The 17,608-nt window shown below is 53.0% G+C and overlaps 7 protein-coding genes and 1 non-coding gene across 8 annotated transcripts; 6 read left to right on the forward strand and 2 right to left on the reverse strand.

Annotated features, from left to right (window-relative positions):
* Nucleotides 1–462: 462 nt before the first annotated feature.
* Nucleotides 463–1,455, forward strand: CBR1 (NADH-cytochrome b5 reductase; the record flags this gene model as incomplete). Its single annotated transcript, XM_023601249.2, has 3 exons — nucleotides 463–547; nucleotides 603–1,255; nucleotides 1,306–1,455. 3 exons carry the CDS (start codon nucleotides 463–465, stop codon nucleotides 1,453–1,455), a joined length of 888 nt encoding a protein of 295 aa, XP_023453524.1.
* Nucleotides 1,456–2,349: 894 nt separating this feature from the next.
* On the forward strand, nucleotides 2,350–2,421 carry RHO25_009719. The gene has a single exon. It is a non-coding gene; the product is annotated as a tRNA-Val (tRNA).
* Nucleotides 2,422–3,379: 958 nt separating this feature from the next.
* Nucleotides 3,380–5,325, forward strand: RHO25_009720 (uncharacterized protein; the record flags this gene model as incomplete). Its single annotated transcript, XM_023601250.2, has 2 exons — nucleotides 3,380–4,628; nucleotides 4,679–5,325. The coding sequence occupies 2 exons, from the start codon at nucleotides 3,380–3,382 to the stop codon at nucleotides 5,323–5,325; spliced, it is 1,896 nt and encodes a 631-aa protein (XP_023453521.1).
* Nucleotides 5,326–6,055: 730 nt separating this feature from the next.
* RHO25_009721 (uncharacterized protein) lies at nucleotides 6,056–7,382 on the forward strand (the record flags this gene model as incomplete). The annotated part of the gene is made up of 3 exons (XM_023601251.2): nucleotides 6,056–6,378; nucleotides 6,430–6,875; nucleotides 6,931–7,382. The coding sequence occupies 3 exons, from the start codon at nucleotides 6,056–6,058 to the stop codon at nucleotides 7,380–7,382; spliced, it is 1,221 nt and encodes a 406-aa protein (XP_023453522.1).
* A 481-nt stretch (nucleotides 7,383–7,863) lies between these two features.
* RHO25_009722 (uncharacterized protein) lies at nucleotides 7,864–10,038 on the reverse strand (the record flags this gene model as incomplete). The annotated part of the gene is made up of 1 exon (XM_023601252.2): nucleotides 7,864–10,038. One exon carries the CDS (start codon nucleotides 10,036–10,038, stop codon nucleotides 7,864–7,866), a length of 2,175 nt encoding a protein of 724 aa, XP_023453515.1.
* A 1,404-nt stretch (nucleotides 10,039–11,442) lies between these two features.
* On the reverse strand, nucleotides 11,443–13,426 carry RHO25_009723 (uncharacterized protein; the record flags this gene model as incomplete). The annotated part of the gene is made up of 2 exons (XM_023601253.2): nucleotides 11,443–13,332; nucleotides 13,382–13,426. 2 exons carry the CDS (start codon nucleotides 13,424–13,426, stop codon nucleotides 11,443–11,445), a joined length of 1,935 nt encoding a protein of 644 aa, XP_023453516.1.
* Nucleotides 13,427–14,388: 962 nt separating this feature from the next.
* On the forward strand, nucleotides 14,389–15,792 carry RHO25_009724 (uncharacterized protein; the record flags this gene model as incomplete). The annotated part of the gene is made up of 1 exon (XM_065603206.1): nucleotides 14,389–15,792. One exon carries the CDS (start codon nucleotides 14,389–14,391, stop codon nucleotides 15,790–15,792), a length of 1,404 nt encoding a protein of 467 aa, XP_065459278.1.
* A 272-nt stretch (nucleotides 15,793–16,064) lies between these two features.
* On the forward strand, nucleotides 16,065–17,554 carry RHO25_009725 (uncharacterized protein; the record flags this gene model as incomplete). Its single annotated transcript, XM_065603207.1, has 4 exons — nucleotides 16,065–16,223; nucleotides 16,271–16,277; nucleotides 16,334–16,701; nucleotides 16,751–17,554. 4 exons carry the CDS (start codon nucleotides 16,065–16,067, stop codon nucleotides 17,552–17,554), a joined length of 1,338 nt encoding a protein of 445 aa, XP_065459279.1.
* Between the last annotated feature and the right edge of the window lie 54 nt (nucleotides 17,555–17,608).

The following is a 17,608-nucleotide window of genomic DNA, read 5'->3' on the forward strand; positions in this document are numbered from 1 at the left end:
ATACGTCTTCGCACTGGAATTTGAAGATCCTGTCACGACCAGAATTTGGATGCTCTATCTCGCCCCTCTCTGCTGGCAAGACTATCGCTGGATTTGGTGGGCATTCTCACAAACCCATTTCCAGGGCAGCACGATCGTGTCCAGCTCACTCCTGTCTCTTTTGGTGACCCTTTCGGAGTGCATCCGCGAAGGTGGTGAAGATGTGGTGGAATGAAGTCGAGTGAAGACGGAATTGATGCCTCTTCTTGTGTAGACCTTCCGCCCACATCGGACAGCGGAGTTTCCGCAGACCCTGGGTGCATGTGAATCCCGGTCGCTCTGCCGGCCTCGGCGGCGCCAAAAAGTGAGCTCTCCCAGACCATCAGCGGGGCGACTTCTTCAACATTTCTGGAGAAGTGACACCAAACGTCAGAACCGACACCAACAATCGCAACAACGCCCAGCGGTCGTGGGAGCTTCGCAATGGCAGACAATCCTCTGGTGCAGTATGCGCCCATCTTGGTCGCAGCATTGGCCCTGCTCGGCGGTCTCTTCGTTTTCTTGACTCGTACGTTTCCGGAAATAACCAGTATTGGAACATTCAGCTTATCGGCATAACACAGAAGAGAAGAAGCCCAAGTACAAGAAGGTGCTTGACCCTACCAAGTTCCAAGAGTTTCCCATCTCGAAAAAGACTCAGATCTCGCACAACACCGCCATTTACCGCTTCAAGCTGCCTACCGAAGACAGCATTCTCGGCCTGCCCATTGGCCAGCACATTTCCCTCGCCGCTACCCTCGATGTCACCGATCCCAAGACTGGCAATGTCGAGCGCAAGGAAGTCGTTCGATCGTACACTCCCATCTCCAGCGATGAACAACCCGGCTACACCGATCTTCTCATCAAGAGTTATCCACAGGGCAACATCTCGAGACACATTGCAACGCTGAGCGTGGGCGACACCATGAAGATCAAGGGACCCAAGGGGGCTTTCGTCTACACACCAAACATGTGCCGCCGCATTGGAATGATTGCTGGCGGTAGCGGAATTACTCCAATGCTTCAGATCGCCGAGGCCATCAAGCGCGGAAGGAAGAACGGAGACAAGACGATTGTCGATCTCATCTTTGCCAACGTGAACGAGCTGGACATTCTTCTCCGCGATGATCTTGAGGCTCTGTCCAAGCAGGAAGGTTTCAATGTCTATTACGTGCTGAACAACCCACCTGAAAAGTGGACTGGTGGAGTTGGTTTTGTCACTGCTGAGATCATCAAGGTATGCACGTTTGCTGCACGCAACTTGGGAGTCATGCTAACAGTTCTCAGGAACGTCTTCCAGCTCCAGCCAAGGACATCAAGATTCTGATCTGCGGTCCTCCACCTATGGTCTCCGCCATCAAGAAGGCAACCGAGTCGATGGGCTACGACAAGGCACGACCAGTCAGCAAGCTCGAGGACCAAGTCTTTGCCTTCTAGATGTCCAACACACAAGGCGCATGACCAAGGCGTGAGAACAAGATACAACGCTTTGAGAATTGCGATATCCGGTGTACAGTTGCCCTGGCTTCTGTACATCTACAAGGCCAGTCCAGCAGAGGACACTTGGAAGATCTTCTAGACGCAAGGAGTCAGTGAGCAGGTTTCCTGTATGAGTGGCAACCACATGCACACATCAACGGCACGTGGCGCAGCTCGAGCTAACGATAGAGAAAGAGAATCGTAGCGGCGTGGCAGGTGGTCTCAAGCAGAGCCATCGAATCAAAGTGAAACTTCCACTGGCATGGCAACAATCGCTGTGACCCTCTTTCATGCTCGGTTTACAACCGCGAACTCTTCACTCCTATGGCCTACCAAGTTCACACCTGTGTGCTGAGAGCACCAGTTACCAACCACCAGCACGAAAAGTCGATGTCGAACGATGATTGAAGAGATCGCCTCGCTTCAACGATGCTCTCATGCTCGCGTACAGAATTCCCAAACCGAATTTCTCTTTTCGAGCAACAGACGAAACGGCGTTCAGTAGCTTGGCTCTGACCACCAGCAGCATGGAAACTTGCTTGAGGCATGATTACCTTCAGCCAACGACTTCCTGTAGGGCAGGACTGGGAGGCGCTAGACGTCCCACTCCACCAGCTGCTTGAGAGGCCGATAGCTCACCCTTCTCACCATCACGGCAAGTCTCTCATGAGCGGTCTCTCGCCGACAGTGTATGCTCAAGTCTAATGGAGGTGAGATCTTCCATGGCTCTCAAGGAGCACAGCGGAGTTGGTACCAAGCGATTGCCAAGTCAGTAAGAATCCTCTCCTTCCTGGCACACTTTTCACTTTGTTTTACGGGATCATTATTGATACGATAAGGCGCTTAGTCATCGCCCGTATGGTCTAGCGGTATGACGTGTCCTTCACACGGACAAGGTCCTGGGTTCGATCCCCAGTGCAGGTATCAGTCTTCTGAAGAAGAGCTGCTTTGAGAAGCTGCGCACCAATTTTTTGGTTTTTCTTGGTGAAGTGAACGAATACCTCCACCTGGCCTCAGGTACCCACTTGCTCAACAACTTCAACTGTCCAGATTCTTGGTCAAGAGAGCACCATTGCCAACTGAGGGTCTGTATCTTTTGCCTCTGAGTCGTCACCCTGTCGTCCGTGAAAGGGTATGGAAGGACTGATGCTCTCAGGGCTGGCTCTGTTGTCTCTTGAAGACCTGGCCATGATCGACTGGGTACATCAGAATAGCGGCGGTCCATACAGGCGCTCACGCTTCGTTAGCCATCTGATTAGGCAACGTCGCAATCATGGGAGAGGCTCAATTGTCTATTGCGAACAACCCTCTCGACAGCTTACACAAATCGGGGCCGAATTCATAGACGAGGAATCCAATTGCTCGCTCCGGATTTTGTCTGGACTGGGTTCTGAGAATGGACTGGCACCCAATACAACCGATCTTTTGAGCTCATCGCTCTAACTGAGATGCAGTTTGCGATGCGCGGTGACTGGGAAGGATATATGTGGTGTCCGAAATTCCGTGGCGCAGGCCCATGCAAGGTCGCAGAAACGCCTGCAGTTGGCGGCTTCTGGCCGTCGATCAGCACGAACTTGGGTCACCGACGCGTTCCAGCGTCATCTTATCTGGCGATATCACATTTGTTGCTGCGGGAATATGACTGTTGGTAAGCGATGGGTGCGGCCTACTGCCCAGTCAGTACTTTGAGGTGCGCCCTCCTCGGTGCTAGTGGTGGCGCAGTGTGGTGGGATGGTGTTCGCAGGCGAGCCGACTCCTCCTGCAATGCACGTCAAGGGCCGCCGAGCGGCTGAGCCAGTCATCGTCATGCGCGACTGGTTGAATAAGGACGTACGACTGCCCGAATGCCTGATCAATCAGACGTGTGATCGCCCGACGCGCCATGTCTATTCGACTACTCAACGTCAATACCCTGGAGCTGGAGGAGTTCAGTGGTGCCAACGCGCCAGAGTATGTGATCGCCTCACACAGATGGGTCGGGGACGAATGCACGTACAAGGATGTCCTCAAGAAGCGCAATACCCACAAAGCTGGGTACAAGAAAATCGAGGCCTTTTGTGCTTTCGTACGACAAGTGAACCTCGCGGCTTACAACAATGGCCCGGATCTCAGATGTGACTGGCTCTGGATCGACACGGCGTGTATCGACAAGTCGAACAGCCAGGAAGTTCAGCGTGCCATCAACTCCATGTTCAAGTACTACTCAGAAGCCGTATGCTGTTTCGCTTTCCTGGCGGACCTCAAGGCGCTTGATCATCCCTCTGGCAGACATGCTGTCAAAGAGAGCTTCTATAACAGCGAGTGGTTCACCCGCGGATGGACGCTCCAAGAGTTGCTGGCTCCGCAGACAGTAGTATTCCTCACAAGCATTTGGGAAGTTTATGGACACAAATGCACACGCGTAAGGCCTGGTAGTGCACAGATCAGTCGCTGTCCTGGAGCTGGAGATAATCTGAATGCAAGGGTCTCTGAGATCACGGGTATTCCACAAATGGTACTGTACGATTTCAGCAGCAGTAAAGCCTTAAGCGTAGAGGAAAGGATGGCCTGGACTCGGAATCGGCAGACAAAAGAGCGAGAAGACATGTCGTATTGTTTGCTTGGCATCTTTGATGTATACATGAACCTGAAGTATGGCGAGGGCAAAGAGAGAGCACGTTGGAGACTTGAAGACGAAATTGAGACCGAGAAGAAACATCAGCCACTCAGACGAAATGACACGGACAGCTTCAGCGTTGCTGGCCCACGACGTACCCCGGCACCCTGCACTGTGTCGCTGCTGTCATCCGCGCAGCCAGCAAACGCATCGAGGCCCGATTCCGCCTATGCGTCAAACTCGTCGCGTAGGAGCGACGTACCAATATTTCAAGCCACTGTCCAAGATGCTGACGAGGAGCCCGATCACAAAAAGGAACCCTACCCGAAGGCGCCTTCGAAAGATCCTGCCGCTGCACAGAACAGTGTAAAGAGAGGACTGACGCGCTTTCCGAAACGGCTTGTACGACGAGAGGCACTGGACGATCTGAACTACGTCTACACAGAAGAAGAGAACAAGATCATTATACCCTTGGCACTGGGCAAAGCACACATAGATGAGCTGCTACGACTTTCAGAAAGCTACAACAACATGAGTGAGTAAAGACCCGCACAGAAATCTGGAACAGTGACTGAACATATACAGAACCCATCAGCTACAGATTGAAAGCCGGCGACGGTTTCACGACTGTGGAAGCCGAAATGAGGAAGGCGTCACCCGCACAAGACCAAGACTCTGATCGCCTGCCACGCCGGACAAAGTCGCAAACAAAACCCAAGACTGACTCACTCAAACCGCCCGAGTTCAGGCCACGGAGCAGTAGTACCCCCAAAAGTTCGAGAATGCAATCGGACAAAAAGTCCGCCACAACAGCAAAACCGAAGCCCACCATCAACACCAGTGTCGACTCTCCCCAATCCATACCCGGAACTACCTCGTCCAGCAGCAACCACAGCCCAAATCGCTACACCTTGCCCAAAAGTCCACTTCAGACAGGAATGATGACCATACATTTCCAGTACTCTGTCCGTCCACCGGAGCCCATTGTCAACAGTCTGAAACGAGATTGCGAAGAGTTTGGCCTGAATGTCGACGATATCCGCACTAGAACGAAGGACTCTATCGAAAGGACATTCTACGAGATCGAGATTGTGGCATTGTACAGCACGTTATCGCATCGACAATGGGACTATCTCATTGACACACTGAAGGAAGTGTACGTCTATGCTCCAGAAATGTGCGCGATCGGGTTCAAGCATCAAGTGAGCTTTGATGAGATCAATGGGCGGTGACGTGGGATGAATGGGACTCCTTCTGATAATCTAGACGGACGTTGCGGCAATGGACATAGAGGTGGTCGCTCGTTCATGCTTCTTGGGCGTGGCGCACTCGGGAGCTGCCATAAAGGCCATCAATGTCTGAACTGAAATAAAATCAATATTCAGACCAAGACCACCTCAAAGTAGGCGGACTGATTTAACGAGCGTTAGGATCCTATCTGTCTGTATCTCCGATGCAAATTCTCTGTCCTCGAACGAGCGATACCTCCCGAAACCCAGCAACTGAACAATTACCATCTCTTCTCTCGCAACCCACCACTCTCGAAGCACTCGAATTTTTCAAACACAATCCTCCGGAAACTCGGCAACCATCATTGTCTCTGTTGAGCACGAAGTTCTCAAAGACAACTTGAATGGCCAGCCAACGGGACTTCGGCTTTTCAAATACGATGGGACCACATCCCACGCTTACGGTCCATCAAGGTGTTGCGGACGCAGCCCGCAACGAATGAAGTGGATTTCACGGCCACGCTATGCCTCGTGGCATCGCCTTAGATGGGAATAAGGCCTGTTCGTCGTTAAGACAAGCCTTCTGGCTCGGAGCTTGTCACTTTCTTGGTTGCTTGCTCCGGTCTGTAGAGCCTTGAGGATGGGCTTATAATAAGGTCGAAGTTGCACTGCCTGCTGCTGCTGTTACGATGGAAGAAACAAGCTTCTGTTGTCTTTGACTACCTCTTTCATCATGTCTAACAGCGACTCTAATACCTGGCCGCCGGCTTCTGGAGACCTCACGCCCCTTCAACCTGGAAATGTCAACTTGACCGAGGTCGTTGCGCAGGATCTGGTCCGCGATGTGGTGTGCTTTATCGAAGCCGGAGAGAACGAATATGATGGTCAACTGGGAGCACGCATCTCTGCGTTGTTCGTGGTTCTGGTCGTCTCGTCGGCTGTCACGTTTTTTCCTGTGCTAGCGACAAGAAGCAAAAAGATCAAGATCCCACTCTATGTGTACTTGTTCGCTCGGTACTTCGGCGCTGGAGTCATCGTTGCGACGGCATTCATTCAGTGAGTTGAGAAGACCATTGCCTCCTTTACTGAAGACTGACCACTGCACAGTCTTCTCGATCCAGCATACTCTGAAATTGGCCCAAACACCTGCGTAGGCATGACAGGAGGCTGGGCAGAGTACTCCTGGGTTCCAGCTCTCGCCCTCACCTCAGGCATGTTCGTCTTCCTCATGGACTTTGGCGCCGAGCGATACGTGGAGAAGAAATATGGCCTTGCACACGGCACACCATCCGACCTCGAGCGAATTGGTTCTCACCGTGGTTCCGTCGACGCAGCGACTCTCCGCTACCAGACTGGTCGACAGAACTCAACCCACCAACACCTGCACTCCGGCGACCAAGATCCCAAAGGCGTCGAAGCAGGCAGCAGCACAGATAATGTCAACAAACCCAACGACAACATCGAATCCCTCTCTCTCGACGAAGAGTATCAGGACGAGATCGCTGACCGATCCTTCAAACAACAGATCTCTGCCTTCTTGATCCTGGAATTTGGTACTTCTTGCCCCCATCTTCCCCTCCCTGCCCACTGTGCTAACGACCTCTACAGGAATAATCTTCCACTCCGTAATAATCGGCCTAACCCTCGGCAGCGCCGCCTCTTCCGAATTCTCAGTCTTATACCCTGTAATCGTCTTCCACCAATCCTTCGAAGGCCTCGGCTTAGGCGCCCGCCTCTCCGCAATCCCCTTCCCCAAACGCCTCTCCTGGCTCCCCTATACCCTCTGCGCAGGCTACGGTCTCACAACTCCAATCGCCATCGCCGTAGGTTTAGGAATCCGCACGACATATAACGAATCTTCCATGGCGGCGAATATCGTCTCTGGAGTGCTGGATTCAATTTCGGCGGGCATTCTGTTGTATACGGGGTTTGTGGAATTGTTGGCGAGGGATTTTTTGTTTAATCCAGAGAGGACCAAGGATGATAGGCAGTTGGCTTTTATGGTGGGGTCGGTTTTGTTGGGGGCGGGGGTTATGGCTTTGTTGGGAAAGTGGGCTTGAAGTGGGAGAGGAGATGGAAGTGAGGAGGGGAGGGCATGGGGAAATAGATTGCCTGGAGGAGTATTACGAAGATTCTCTGGAGATGAACAGAACTGCTGGCATGGAGCGACGGGAGTATGTAGTCAAGTTAGGTAATGCTCGGTTCTAGCATCGAGCTTTTCGTTCGCCGGTATACCATATGATCGTGGTATATCCTTGACAAACTCTCCTCAAAGCAGCCTTCACGATTGTACTCACAGTCTAACGTGGAACAACGGAAAAGTAACGTTGATATCAATCGCTGTCTCACGAGACCTTCGATTCTCAAAGCTAATGTGCTTTCAAAGCTATGTACAAGGCACTACATGCCGGTTGCGAGAACGCTATCAAATTTCGCTGAACATCAAATTACCACTCCCTGTGTCGTCTTCGTACACCACCACCTGCCCGATTGACAATGAATAGAAGTCGAACAAATGCCTACAGGCACTAGACCATCAATTTACCATGTCTCGGCAATGTATTGCCCAGCCTTAGTCTTGCTCTCCCAGAATTGCTTCGCAGTCTCATAGTCCAAGTTGCCCTTGTCCATGGCGACGTCGATGAGAGCAGCCTCGACACCTTCGCCCATGCCCTTACTAGAGCCACAGACGAAGATACGGCCATCGAGAGCGTTGATGACGTACCATACGATGTCGGCTTGAAGTCGTACTTCATCTTGCACGTATTTGGCCACCTTGTCCGCTTTACGTGGGTCGGCGACCTTGGCAGGCTCGTCGTCGTCCGTGTGATCAATCACGCCATCGTCATTTTCAGCGACAGGTGGCAATGTCTGCGCTCTCGACTGAACGACCTTCTTGATATCCTTTTCGTGCGCGCCAAGCTCGCCCTTGTAAATTTCATCCAGCATGGTATCCCGAATGCCTTGGATGAGCCAGATCTTGTTGGCACAGTTGGCATTCTTCAGTCTGTTGAGGATGAAGCCACGGAATGGAGCCATGCCGACACCAGCACCAATCAACACCATCGGGCCGTCGGCGTTGAACTTCTTGGAAAGTGGGTTGGACATGAGTCCACGGAACATCGGAACGTGGAGGTTGAGTCGTCGGCCAGCAACGCCTTCCTGCAGCATGAAGCCTCGAGCTTCAGCCTCCTTCCTCGCTTTCTCATCGTGCTCGATGAATCGCTTGGCAACGCGTTCCATGAAGCCAGAACCGACGCCTGTTCTCTGCTGGCCAGTAAAGTTGCCGGTCTCGTGAATTGTGACTGCCATCTCGATCAGGCGTCGACCAGCGAGCCCTTCTCTGGCTGATGAAATGTGTGGGTCGTTCGAGAGCGAGTAGAAGCGTGGCATGAGTTGATTGAGCACACCACACAATGCCTCAAGCGGGGGCTTCGATGACGGGAATGCATGAAGCAATTGCTGTAGCGTGATGTGAGGACCTGTGCGGAGATCGCAGAACGTAGCCTGTCCTTGTGCACTGCAGAGGTACTGCAGAATCTTTCTCTCGTTGGGCTCGGTGGCGTATTCGGCAAGCAAGCTCAATAGGGGCTTCGTAGGCGCGGTAGATGAGATGTCGACTGTCCAAGTGAGGACTTCTCGTCGCGTGGTGACCAGCTCTCTGGCTTCTTCCTCGCCCCAGATCGTAGGCCATCTTCCTTCGTTAGTGTGCAAACGAACGGCCTTGTCCCGCTGGAATCGTGGGATGCCAAGCTGATCCATGATGTCTTCCACGACAGCCGGGTCGTTCGGCGGACAGATACCAATCGCACCTCCAACCTTGAAGTCAACGCCACCCTCCTCCGGATAGTCTGTGACGTCAATATCAAAGTGGAATGTTCGCTTCTCGGCACCAGGTTTGGTCAATTCGCGTGCGCCATAGACGGGTGCGTTGAAGATGCTGTATGGCGGGTGTGGCTTCATATACTCGGGTGGGTACTCATTGACCTCGTCGGCATCGTGCTTGTGCATTGACTCGTTCGGGAACTTCTCCACGATCGATTGTCTCCTGATGCCGCCGAAAGAGACTTTCTGTGCTGGTGGATCGGGGAGCTTTGTGAGATCTGTGTCCAGTGAAAGTGCTCGCAGGTCGAGGTTGAGCGCTCGGTATGCATCGTTGGCGGGTGTGATGATGGGTGCGTATGCAACTTCGTCTGTGTGCAGTGGCAACGACTCAATCATACAACATCCCTCTCCACAACAGTACTTCTGTAGGAACTGTGTTCCCGTCCCTTGTCCAATGAGCTTTCGAATGTCATCGACATTGGAGGCGTATGTTGTGCTCGCTCTCCTCTTCTTCGTTGTCCGTGTTGCAGGAAGATCTTGCTCGCTCAACGACAGGCCATTCATATTCTTGATCGAGTCTTCCACGAGATCGCTCGGCTCGGTGGGTGGAGTCGAGGGCGCATCGGAGTCACTCGTGTGAGCATCGTCTGGGTAGAAGCCGAGGCTCTCGCCGCTGGACCTCGCAGTGGCAGTCATTGCGCTGGTGAGAGCGCTGAGTCGTAGCTTCTCCTCCTTGGACAGATTCGTGTTGCGCGGTTCGATAGGAATAGGATTGTTCGGGTCGCTCGTGGCGCTGTGTGGAATATTCTTGTGGCGATGTCCTGCAATGCCTTTGCCAAAGGCCGAGAAGGAGTGGCGGCGAGCGCCATGGGCTTTATGTAGTGAAGACATGGTGTGTAAGCAGGGTGAATGTTATTGCGCAAGGCGTATGGTATAGGGCTGGGGCATTGTCAGTAGATGAGCGAGCATTGGTAATGCGTGCGAACGAGCAGCGAGAAAGATGGTGCAGTAGCCGATGGCGCAGGCCGAGAAGAGCAGCTGGTGGGCGGAGGGGCACGTCGGCAAGACGTCAAGGGCTGCTCGGCCAAAAAAAGGCAAAGCAATGCGGACGGGTCTGGCCTCGTCGCATGTCCACATACGCGCGCCCGCTCCTTCCCTCGCCCGGAGGAGAGATGCGGGCAGAGTGCAGTGGCCGCCGTCGTCGTCTTGCGTCGTCGTCCTCGTCGTCCGCCAACGTCGCTCGGCGCGAGTGGGGAAGAAGACTCACCACGAAAGAACGCGTGCCTGCCGTGGCAAGGCGATTTCGGATCTGATGATCTGATAAGGAAGTTGCGACCAAAAGCTCCTGCCTCCAGCACCGACTGTCGAACAAAGAAAGAGCTTGCGTGTTCCTGCGTAGTATTGTCGTACTCTACGCAACCTGTGTGGCGTGTATCAAGAAGCGTACGCAGCAGTGCTCAGGAGAAGAAGAATGGTTCGATGGAGAGAGAAGTCGTGCACGACACGACGAGATTCTTAAGAAAGCCAAGGGTTCATGATTTCACTCTCAAACCGTGAGACACCCGCGATCGCCCTACTAGTTAACTTTCGACTGCCCGCCAAGCCTCTTCTTTACAACTTCGTCACGATTCTGCAGTGCGGAAATCTTTCCCTCATGGTTACACCTTTTTGCTCACACTCTGTTCGTCGCTGTCGGAGCTGACAGATGGTGCGGTATTGCTACGTGTCTGCTTGGAAATCGCGGAGTTGGATCGCGTCCATTGCATGCATGTCCGCACACCGAGCAAGTCCTACTGACTAACTCCCAGGGCTGATTGTTTTAGCCCGCGCTCCTTTTCCCGCCTCGGTACTTGAGCTGCGCTCCTTAGCTTGCATCATGCATCAAATTGTTTCCCCTTCAGTACATGGAGAACACGTTGCATCTGTCCTGCAAACTCGCAACACGCTGAACATGGCAGCGTTCTACGCTTCAACAATGTTGAGCAAATGCCATGTCGGACGAACCTTGGCATGATCAGATAACCAATTTCCCGCGAATAGCCTTCCCGATTCTTGTGGGTCGCCGCCCTCGGACTGCACGACGAGAGCGAGACTGCACGTGATACAAAGTTGTATGGTCCGGCCTCACAATTCCGACTGTACACGATCATGATGCCTGTCTGCGAAATCTGTTGGGGATATCTCGTTCGTTGCCAGAATTCCAGCCCATTCAGCCCTGTATCCAAATCATGATGATCTCACATAAGCATGGCACGATAAACGGTTCGACAACTGCACATGCTGACATTCAACATCTCACCTTGTCAATTTCTCCTCCTTCTTCTCTCTCCTTTGAAATCTCGCCCTCCTCTTCCACTTCGCCTTTCCCTTTCTCCAGCTTCGTTTCGTCCTCGTCCAAGGGTAATTTATCGGCGACTCGCCACCGGTAAAGATGGCAATGTCGTACAACGCAGCTCCCGTCATCGCTCCACAAATCGTGGCAATACCAGGCCCATAGACCCAGTAAGGGTTCGTGAATAGTTCCGATCCATATCCGAGCGACAGTAAAGCTAAGCGCGGCGCGAAGTCACGCGTAAAATTCATGGCGAGTCCAGTATTGTAAACAAAACTGAGGTTGAGTCCTGTAATGACGAGTCCGATGATGAAAGCATTCATGCCTGCACCTGGGGGTGCATTCATGTCGTCGCCGAGTGCGAGCACGGTGCATGCTAGGAAAGCCGTCCCGAGAAACTCGTTGAAGAATGCAGTGGCAACGCCAATGAACTCATGCCGCTGGCTGGTGACGAAGCCGTTGACCACATCAGTCGCAACACCACTTTGTAGATAGTCCTGGATGCCAGCATAGTATATCCCATACGCAGCATAGCAGGCCAGAAAGGCTCCGAGGAATTGAGCAATGAAATACTCGGGCATCTTCCGCTTCGGAAATCCACGGTAGAACCAGAGAACCGTGGTGATTGATGGATTGAAATGAGCGCCGGATATGCCACCAGCAATGTAAATCGCGATCATTGTTGCCATACCCCACAACCAGGCTGTGGTGTGGGTGTTGCTTCCACGATTCAATGTCACCTGCGTATCGCCGCAGAAGCCGATGGTGAGCTGCACGAACGTGCCCAGAAGCTCTGCCAGAAACTCGCGATATTGTGTTCTGACGACAGACCACCACGTGTGGTTGTTGTGCACTTCTTCCAAGCCGTCTGGCTTCTCGACTAATTCGATGGGATCCATGTCCTGCAAGATAGCAGCATCGTCCTCAAGCGCAAGAGTGGCAAGCGAGGAGTCATCTTTGTCGTCTTGCTCCGTGCCTTGCACTGGGGGCAAGCCGTGCTCAGGTATTGCGTCGAGTGGTGGTTCTGTCGGGCGATCTTCTGCCGGAGACAATGGCGTAGGCTCCTGTGCCTTTCCGGCCTCCTCTTGAGGCGCAATGTGGCCAGCTATCGATCGTTGCGACGCCGCGCTCGACGCTCGTGCCCTGCCGATCCTAGAAGCCGTCGAAGACGCTCTCGTAGGCCGGCTCTCGAGCCTTGTTGGGATTGTACCTCGCCTTGCGATGCTGGAGATGAGGTTATTCTCTCTTTGCGCCCTTGAGTCGATGAGCTGAGCGGAAACTTTCTTGGGGTTCAATTCGAGCTCGATCCTACCTGCCTCCAAGTCATTTGGATCAACATCAAGGTCCGCCTTCTGCGTCTGCTCTGCAGGCATCTCCGGATTCTGCCGCGATTGCAGTATCTCGCTCTTGGTTGGCACCATCCCTGGTCGCAACACGCGAGGTAGGGGCTTTGCCAAACTCCATACCGGCTTCGCATTTGCGGGCTGTTCGTAGGCTGGGTTCAGTTCCGTGTAACCAGGATGCACGTACGGCTCGTACGCTTGCTGGATAACAGGCACTTCTTGTGGCCCCGCGAGCGACAGCCCTCGTGTCCTACCTGCTACTGTACTCGCTTTTCCTTGTGTGCCACTTCTTCTGGTTTCCGCAGTTTCTCGGCGACGCAGGCCTGCAGATGTTTCGCGGTGCAAAGATGTTCGTTCTCGAGGTTGAAAGTCGTTTGCAGAGACAGTCGCTGATCTTCCTGGTCGCCCTGTATCTTCCTGCCTAGCCTGGTCGCGCAAATCTTGTTCGGGTGGCTCGTTTCGGTCTCCATTGTTCGCCTCGTGGTCAGTCTGCGAAGGCATTGCCTCCGACTATGATCTGTCAAATCGACTGTAATCCTCATGGATGCACGATTCTCACCCTTGATCTTACTCTCCCACTGCCCGGCCCATCTTCTCCCTCCATTGTGATCCACTTCGCGTATCAAGCTCCAGCGCTCTATGCTCTTCTGTTTGATGAAGAATATATGCAGCGAATAGGTTTGTGTCGCGTGCAGCAAACCAAAAGCAAATGAAGAAAGAAATGCGAATAGTCGAACTTACCAGTGCAGTCGCTACTCACGCTGCCCCATCACTTCTATGCGATGTTGCCGATTGGGCCGTGTGATGGAGAGGGCTGACGTTTGCTACGGGCAATACGAGCGGACTGGATCCACATGCTGAGATCTCAGGTGCCAGATAGGAAAATGCTGCAGGCATGGTGACACGCAAAGCAGTGATTGTAATCGATAACGCAGGAACGTCATGTCGACCATGCGGTGGTCCAGCGAAAGAGGCCATATTCCGGCCGCGAGAAGTTCGGATACTGTAGCATTGGGACCACTTTCATACGTCAGCGACGCCGTGTCTGGACCGTACATGGACATGGACAATGGGGTGAAGAAATGCCCCACATGCTTTTGCTCTCATGTAGTGCTTCTTGCGGTTTGTGAACTTCTTCTGTGCCGTCGTTGTCGGAGGTGCAATGGAGAAGGAGAGAAGTGCTTGCCGTGTTGGTTTTGCTCTGTGCGCAGAACCAGGGCTGATGCCGAGCGCCGACGACAGCTCTTGCCGCAGATTGGCAGCTTCCTCCGTTCTTCCAGATCCAGAGCAGCTCAACATGAAGCGCGTGTTCGCTGTGACACGCGCCAGAGCAGGTGATAAACCCACGTTGTTGATGAAGCTCACTGTCGGCTCCAATCTGTTCACGCGGCGGGGACCTTGCAGCGACAGCTTGTGTGCTTGACCGAGATCGGCTCGTTTGCATGACGGAAAGTCCACAGCGTGATATATCACTCACAGACGACCAACCCGAACTACACACTGCTCACGTCTCGGAAACCTCGCCACTCGCTCTCGATAACGCTCTCACGAAGCTAACAAGCAGCAATGACTTCGGTTTTCGACTCGCAAATCTTTGGCAATGTCTTCTCCACGCCAGAGATAGCGGCCATATGGTCGGACAAGCAAAGAACACAATACTTCCTAGACTTCGAAATTGCACTTGCCGAAGCACAAGCGGAGCTGGGTATCATTCCACAAAAGGCGTGCGATGAGATTGTGAAGAACAGCACACTCGAGAACCTTGACTTCGACCAATTGCGGAGACAAACTGAGCTGATAGGATACCCAGTCCTACCTGTTGTCCAGCAGCTCGTCAAGAAGATCAATGCTGTAGAGCCTGGTCTGGGAGAATGGATCCACTGGGGCACGACGACGCAGGACCTCACAGATACAGCCGTCGTGCTCCAGCTACGAGACACTTTCAACTTGGTAGAGAAGGCTCTCGAGAACATCGCCTCAGCTTTGGCGACGCTGTGCGACAAGCATCGAAGCACGCCCATGGCGGCACGAAGTAACTTGCAACAGGCCGTCCCCATATCCTTCGGGTTCAAGATGGCACGCCTCCTAGCTCAATTCAAGCGTCACCAGCAACGTCTTGCCGAGTTGCGCCCTCGCCTTCTTGTCGCACAATTCTCCGGGGCTGCTGGCACCTTGGCCACTATAACGCCAGAGACTTCATACTCCGTTCCAGAGTCTTCTGAAAATGAGACTGAGCCTCTCGGACTTCGCTGTCAGAAGCTGTTCGCTGCTCACCTTGGCCTAGCTGTCCCAGAGATTGCCTGGCACACAGAGCGTGACAACTTCGCAGAGGCCGCCAACTATCTGGCTGTACTAACCGCAACATGCGCCAAATTTGCCACCGATCTTAAGTTGATGATGCAGCTTGAAGTCGCTGAGGCTCGCGAACCGTATGTGCCTCATCGAGGCAGCAGCAGTACCATGCCTCAAAAGCGCAATCCGATTGGTTGTGCGTATATCTGCTCCATGGCCAGCAGTGTAAGGACAATGGCGAGTGGTATTGTAGAGGCTGTTGTCGCAGATTTCGAACGAAGTACTGGTCCTTGGGAGATCGAGTGGATCATGCTGCCTCAAATATGTGCATTGAGTCATGCTTGCCTCAAGCAGACCCATTATCTGCTGGATGGCATTGAGGTTGATGAGAAAGGCATGAAGAAGAACCTGGAGCTCAGCAAAGGCGCCATAGTGAGTGAGGCGGTGATGATGGGACTTGGCAAGTCGATCGGCCGGCAATACGCGCACGACTTGGTGTATGACCTTTGCAGGAGAGCAAATGTCGAGGACCGAAGCTTGCTGGAGCTCTTGAAAGCAGACAAAGAGGTCCAACGGGCCGGTTTGGACGATGCTGAGCTAGAACGACTGTGCGATCCTGCGAACTATCTGGGCTTGAGCGAGGTCATGGTGGACAACGTGCTCAAAAATGTGTCCTGAACGGAGGGTAGGTCGTGAGGGAGTGTTTGGATCTAGCCATATCTGGCAGATCGCGCATCCTTCAAACAAGCACAAACCTTATCCAAGCTGTCTTACTTGGCCGTGGTCAGTGTGACTTCGACATCCGACTTTTATTCAACTGCATCAACTCTATGAACATCGAACCTCTTTACGATTTCTGACATTTCCAGCTTTTTTCGGCAGCGGGAAAAGCAGGTTTGAAGCGAAAGATATCAGGAATTTGACTGTCTCCAGTTCACCGATGGCACACCATGGTCGCGAAGAAAGACATCAAGCCTTTTCAGGTGGTATTCAAGATAGAGGCCCACAATCGTGCCCGAAACACCCACGCCCCTAGAGCATTCGTTCCTCGCAAGGCACATACCAAGTCTCGTGGTGGATGTCAAGCATGCAAGAAACGCCGGATCAAGGTCAGTGGACTGAACCCACACTCGCGCAATAACTGACATACGTGCAGTGCGATGGTAGGTTCGATGGCCTGAAAGAATGTTCATATCAACTTCTAAATTGCACATCACAGAAACATTGCCCGCTTGTGGTCGATGTGTGAAGTTAGAGATAGGGTGCATCTTCTCGCACACTGCAACGCCACCACGCGCGTCCTCGACCTGTCCTGGAACTCCGATCAACAACGCCACACCACATCTCGGCTCAGAAATGTACAGCATGGCTGTTCAGTTGGCACAGACTGACCTACAAAGCCTGCTATGTCCTAGCACCGAGCATCCGCCCATACGTACAGCCTATGTCAGCGACATTCGAATACTCCAGCACTTTCAATCATATGTCTCCACCACCCTGGGCTGCCCGCGGACGAGCAATGTCATGCAGTCATGTGTCGCCAGTTCAGGATGGGATCATCCGTACCTGATGCACATGGTCCTTGCAGTAAGTCTCTTCACGCTGCACATCGGACCCTATTGAACTGATAGCGCAGATTTCATGTGCGCATCAGAGGCACGTCGGTCATTCTGCAAGCTTACTGGCGGAAGCAACACATTGGGAAAATGGTTTGCAGCTCCATCGTAAGAATCTGACCACTATGAAGCCGGGACAAAGCATCGATCAATGGGACGCGCTGGTCGCAACAACCTTTCTGTCGATCATGTATACATTCTCTATGCACGAAGAAGGCCTTGAAGGGACTACTCTCTCCGATGAGCACGGTCTGGAGCACTTCTTCACTCCGCTGGAGACGACCGGAGGATTTCGAAGCCTATTTCATCTCTTTCCACGCGACAACAATGCGCAGTCGAGCTGGCTGCCCATATTGTACGGGACTGATGACTCTGCTGGAACCTTCACATCTGAGGCACCTGGTATCGAGGGTCTGCCGGAGCCTTTCGTCAAGCTGTGCGAGATGGATGAGACGTCGACATCCCACAACAACCCTTATCACAAGATTGTTCGGGGACTTGCACCGCTTCTGTGTCTAGAGCCAGCCCCTAGCAATTTTGCAACTCTCTTCGCCTTTCTCGGCAGGACTTGGCCATCTCTGAAGCCTCTTGTCTATATTCGTGATCCGAGAGGACTGTTATTGCTCTCATACTGGCTGGCACTTCTACAGCAGGTTGATCAGTGGTGGCTGACGAAGAAGGCGAGAGCTGCGTGCGGTGCAATCATCGCGTTTCTGTCGAGAGTCCAGGATCCTGAGATTGATGAACTTATGGCCTTCCCGTCCGTGTTCGAGGATGGCAATGTTGACGAAATGTGGTACCAACTGCGCTTGGTCTCCAGCTAAGCCTTCTCAGTTTGCACTAACATCCTCTCCGCCAGAACTCCAGACTTGAGCCAA

Source organism: Cercospora beticola, chromosome 6, assembly GCF_033473495.1.
Source record: "Cercospora beticola chromosome 6, complete sequence".
NCBI classification, from domain to species: Eukaryota; Fungi; Ascomycota; class Dothideomycetes; order Mycosphaerellales; family Mycosphaerellaceae; genus Cercospora; species Cercospora beticola.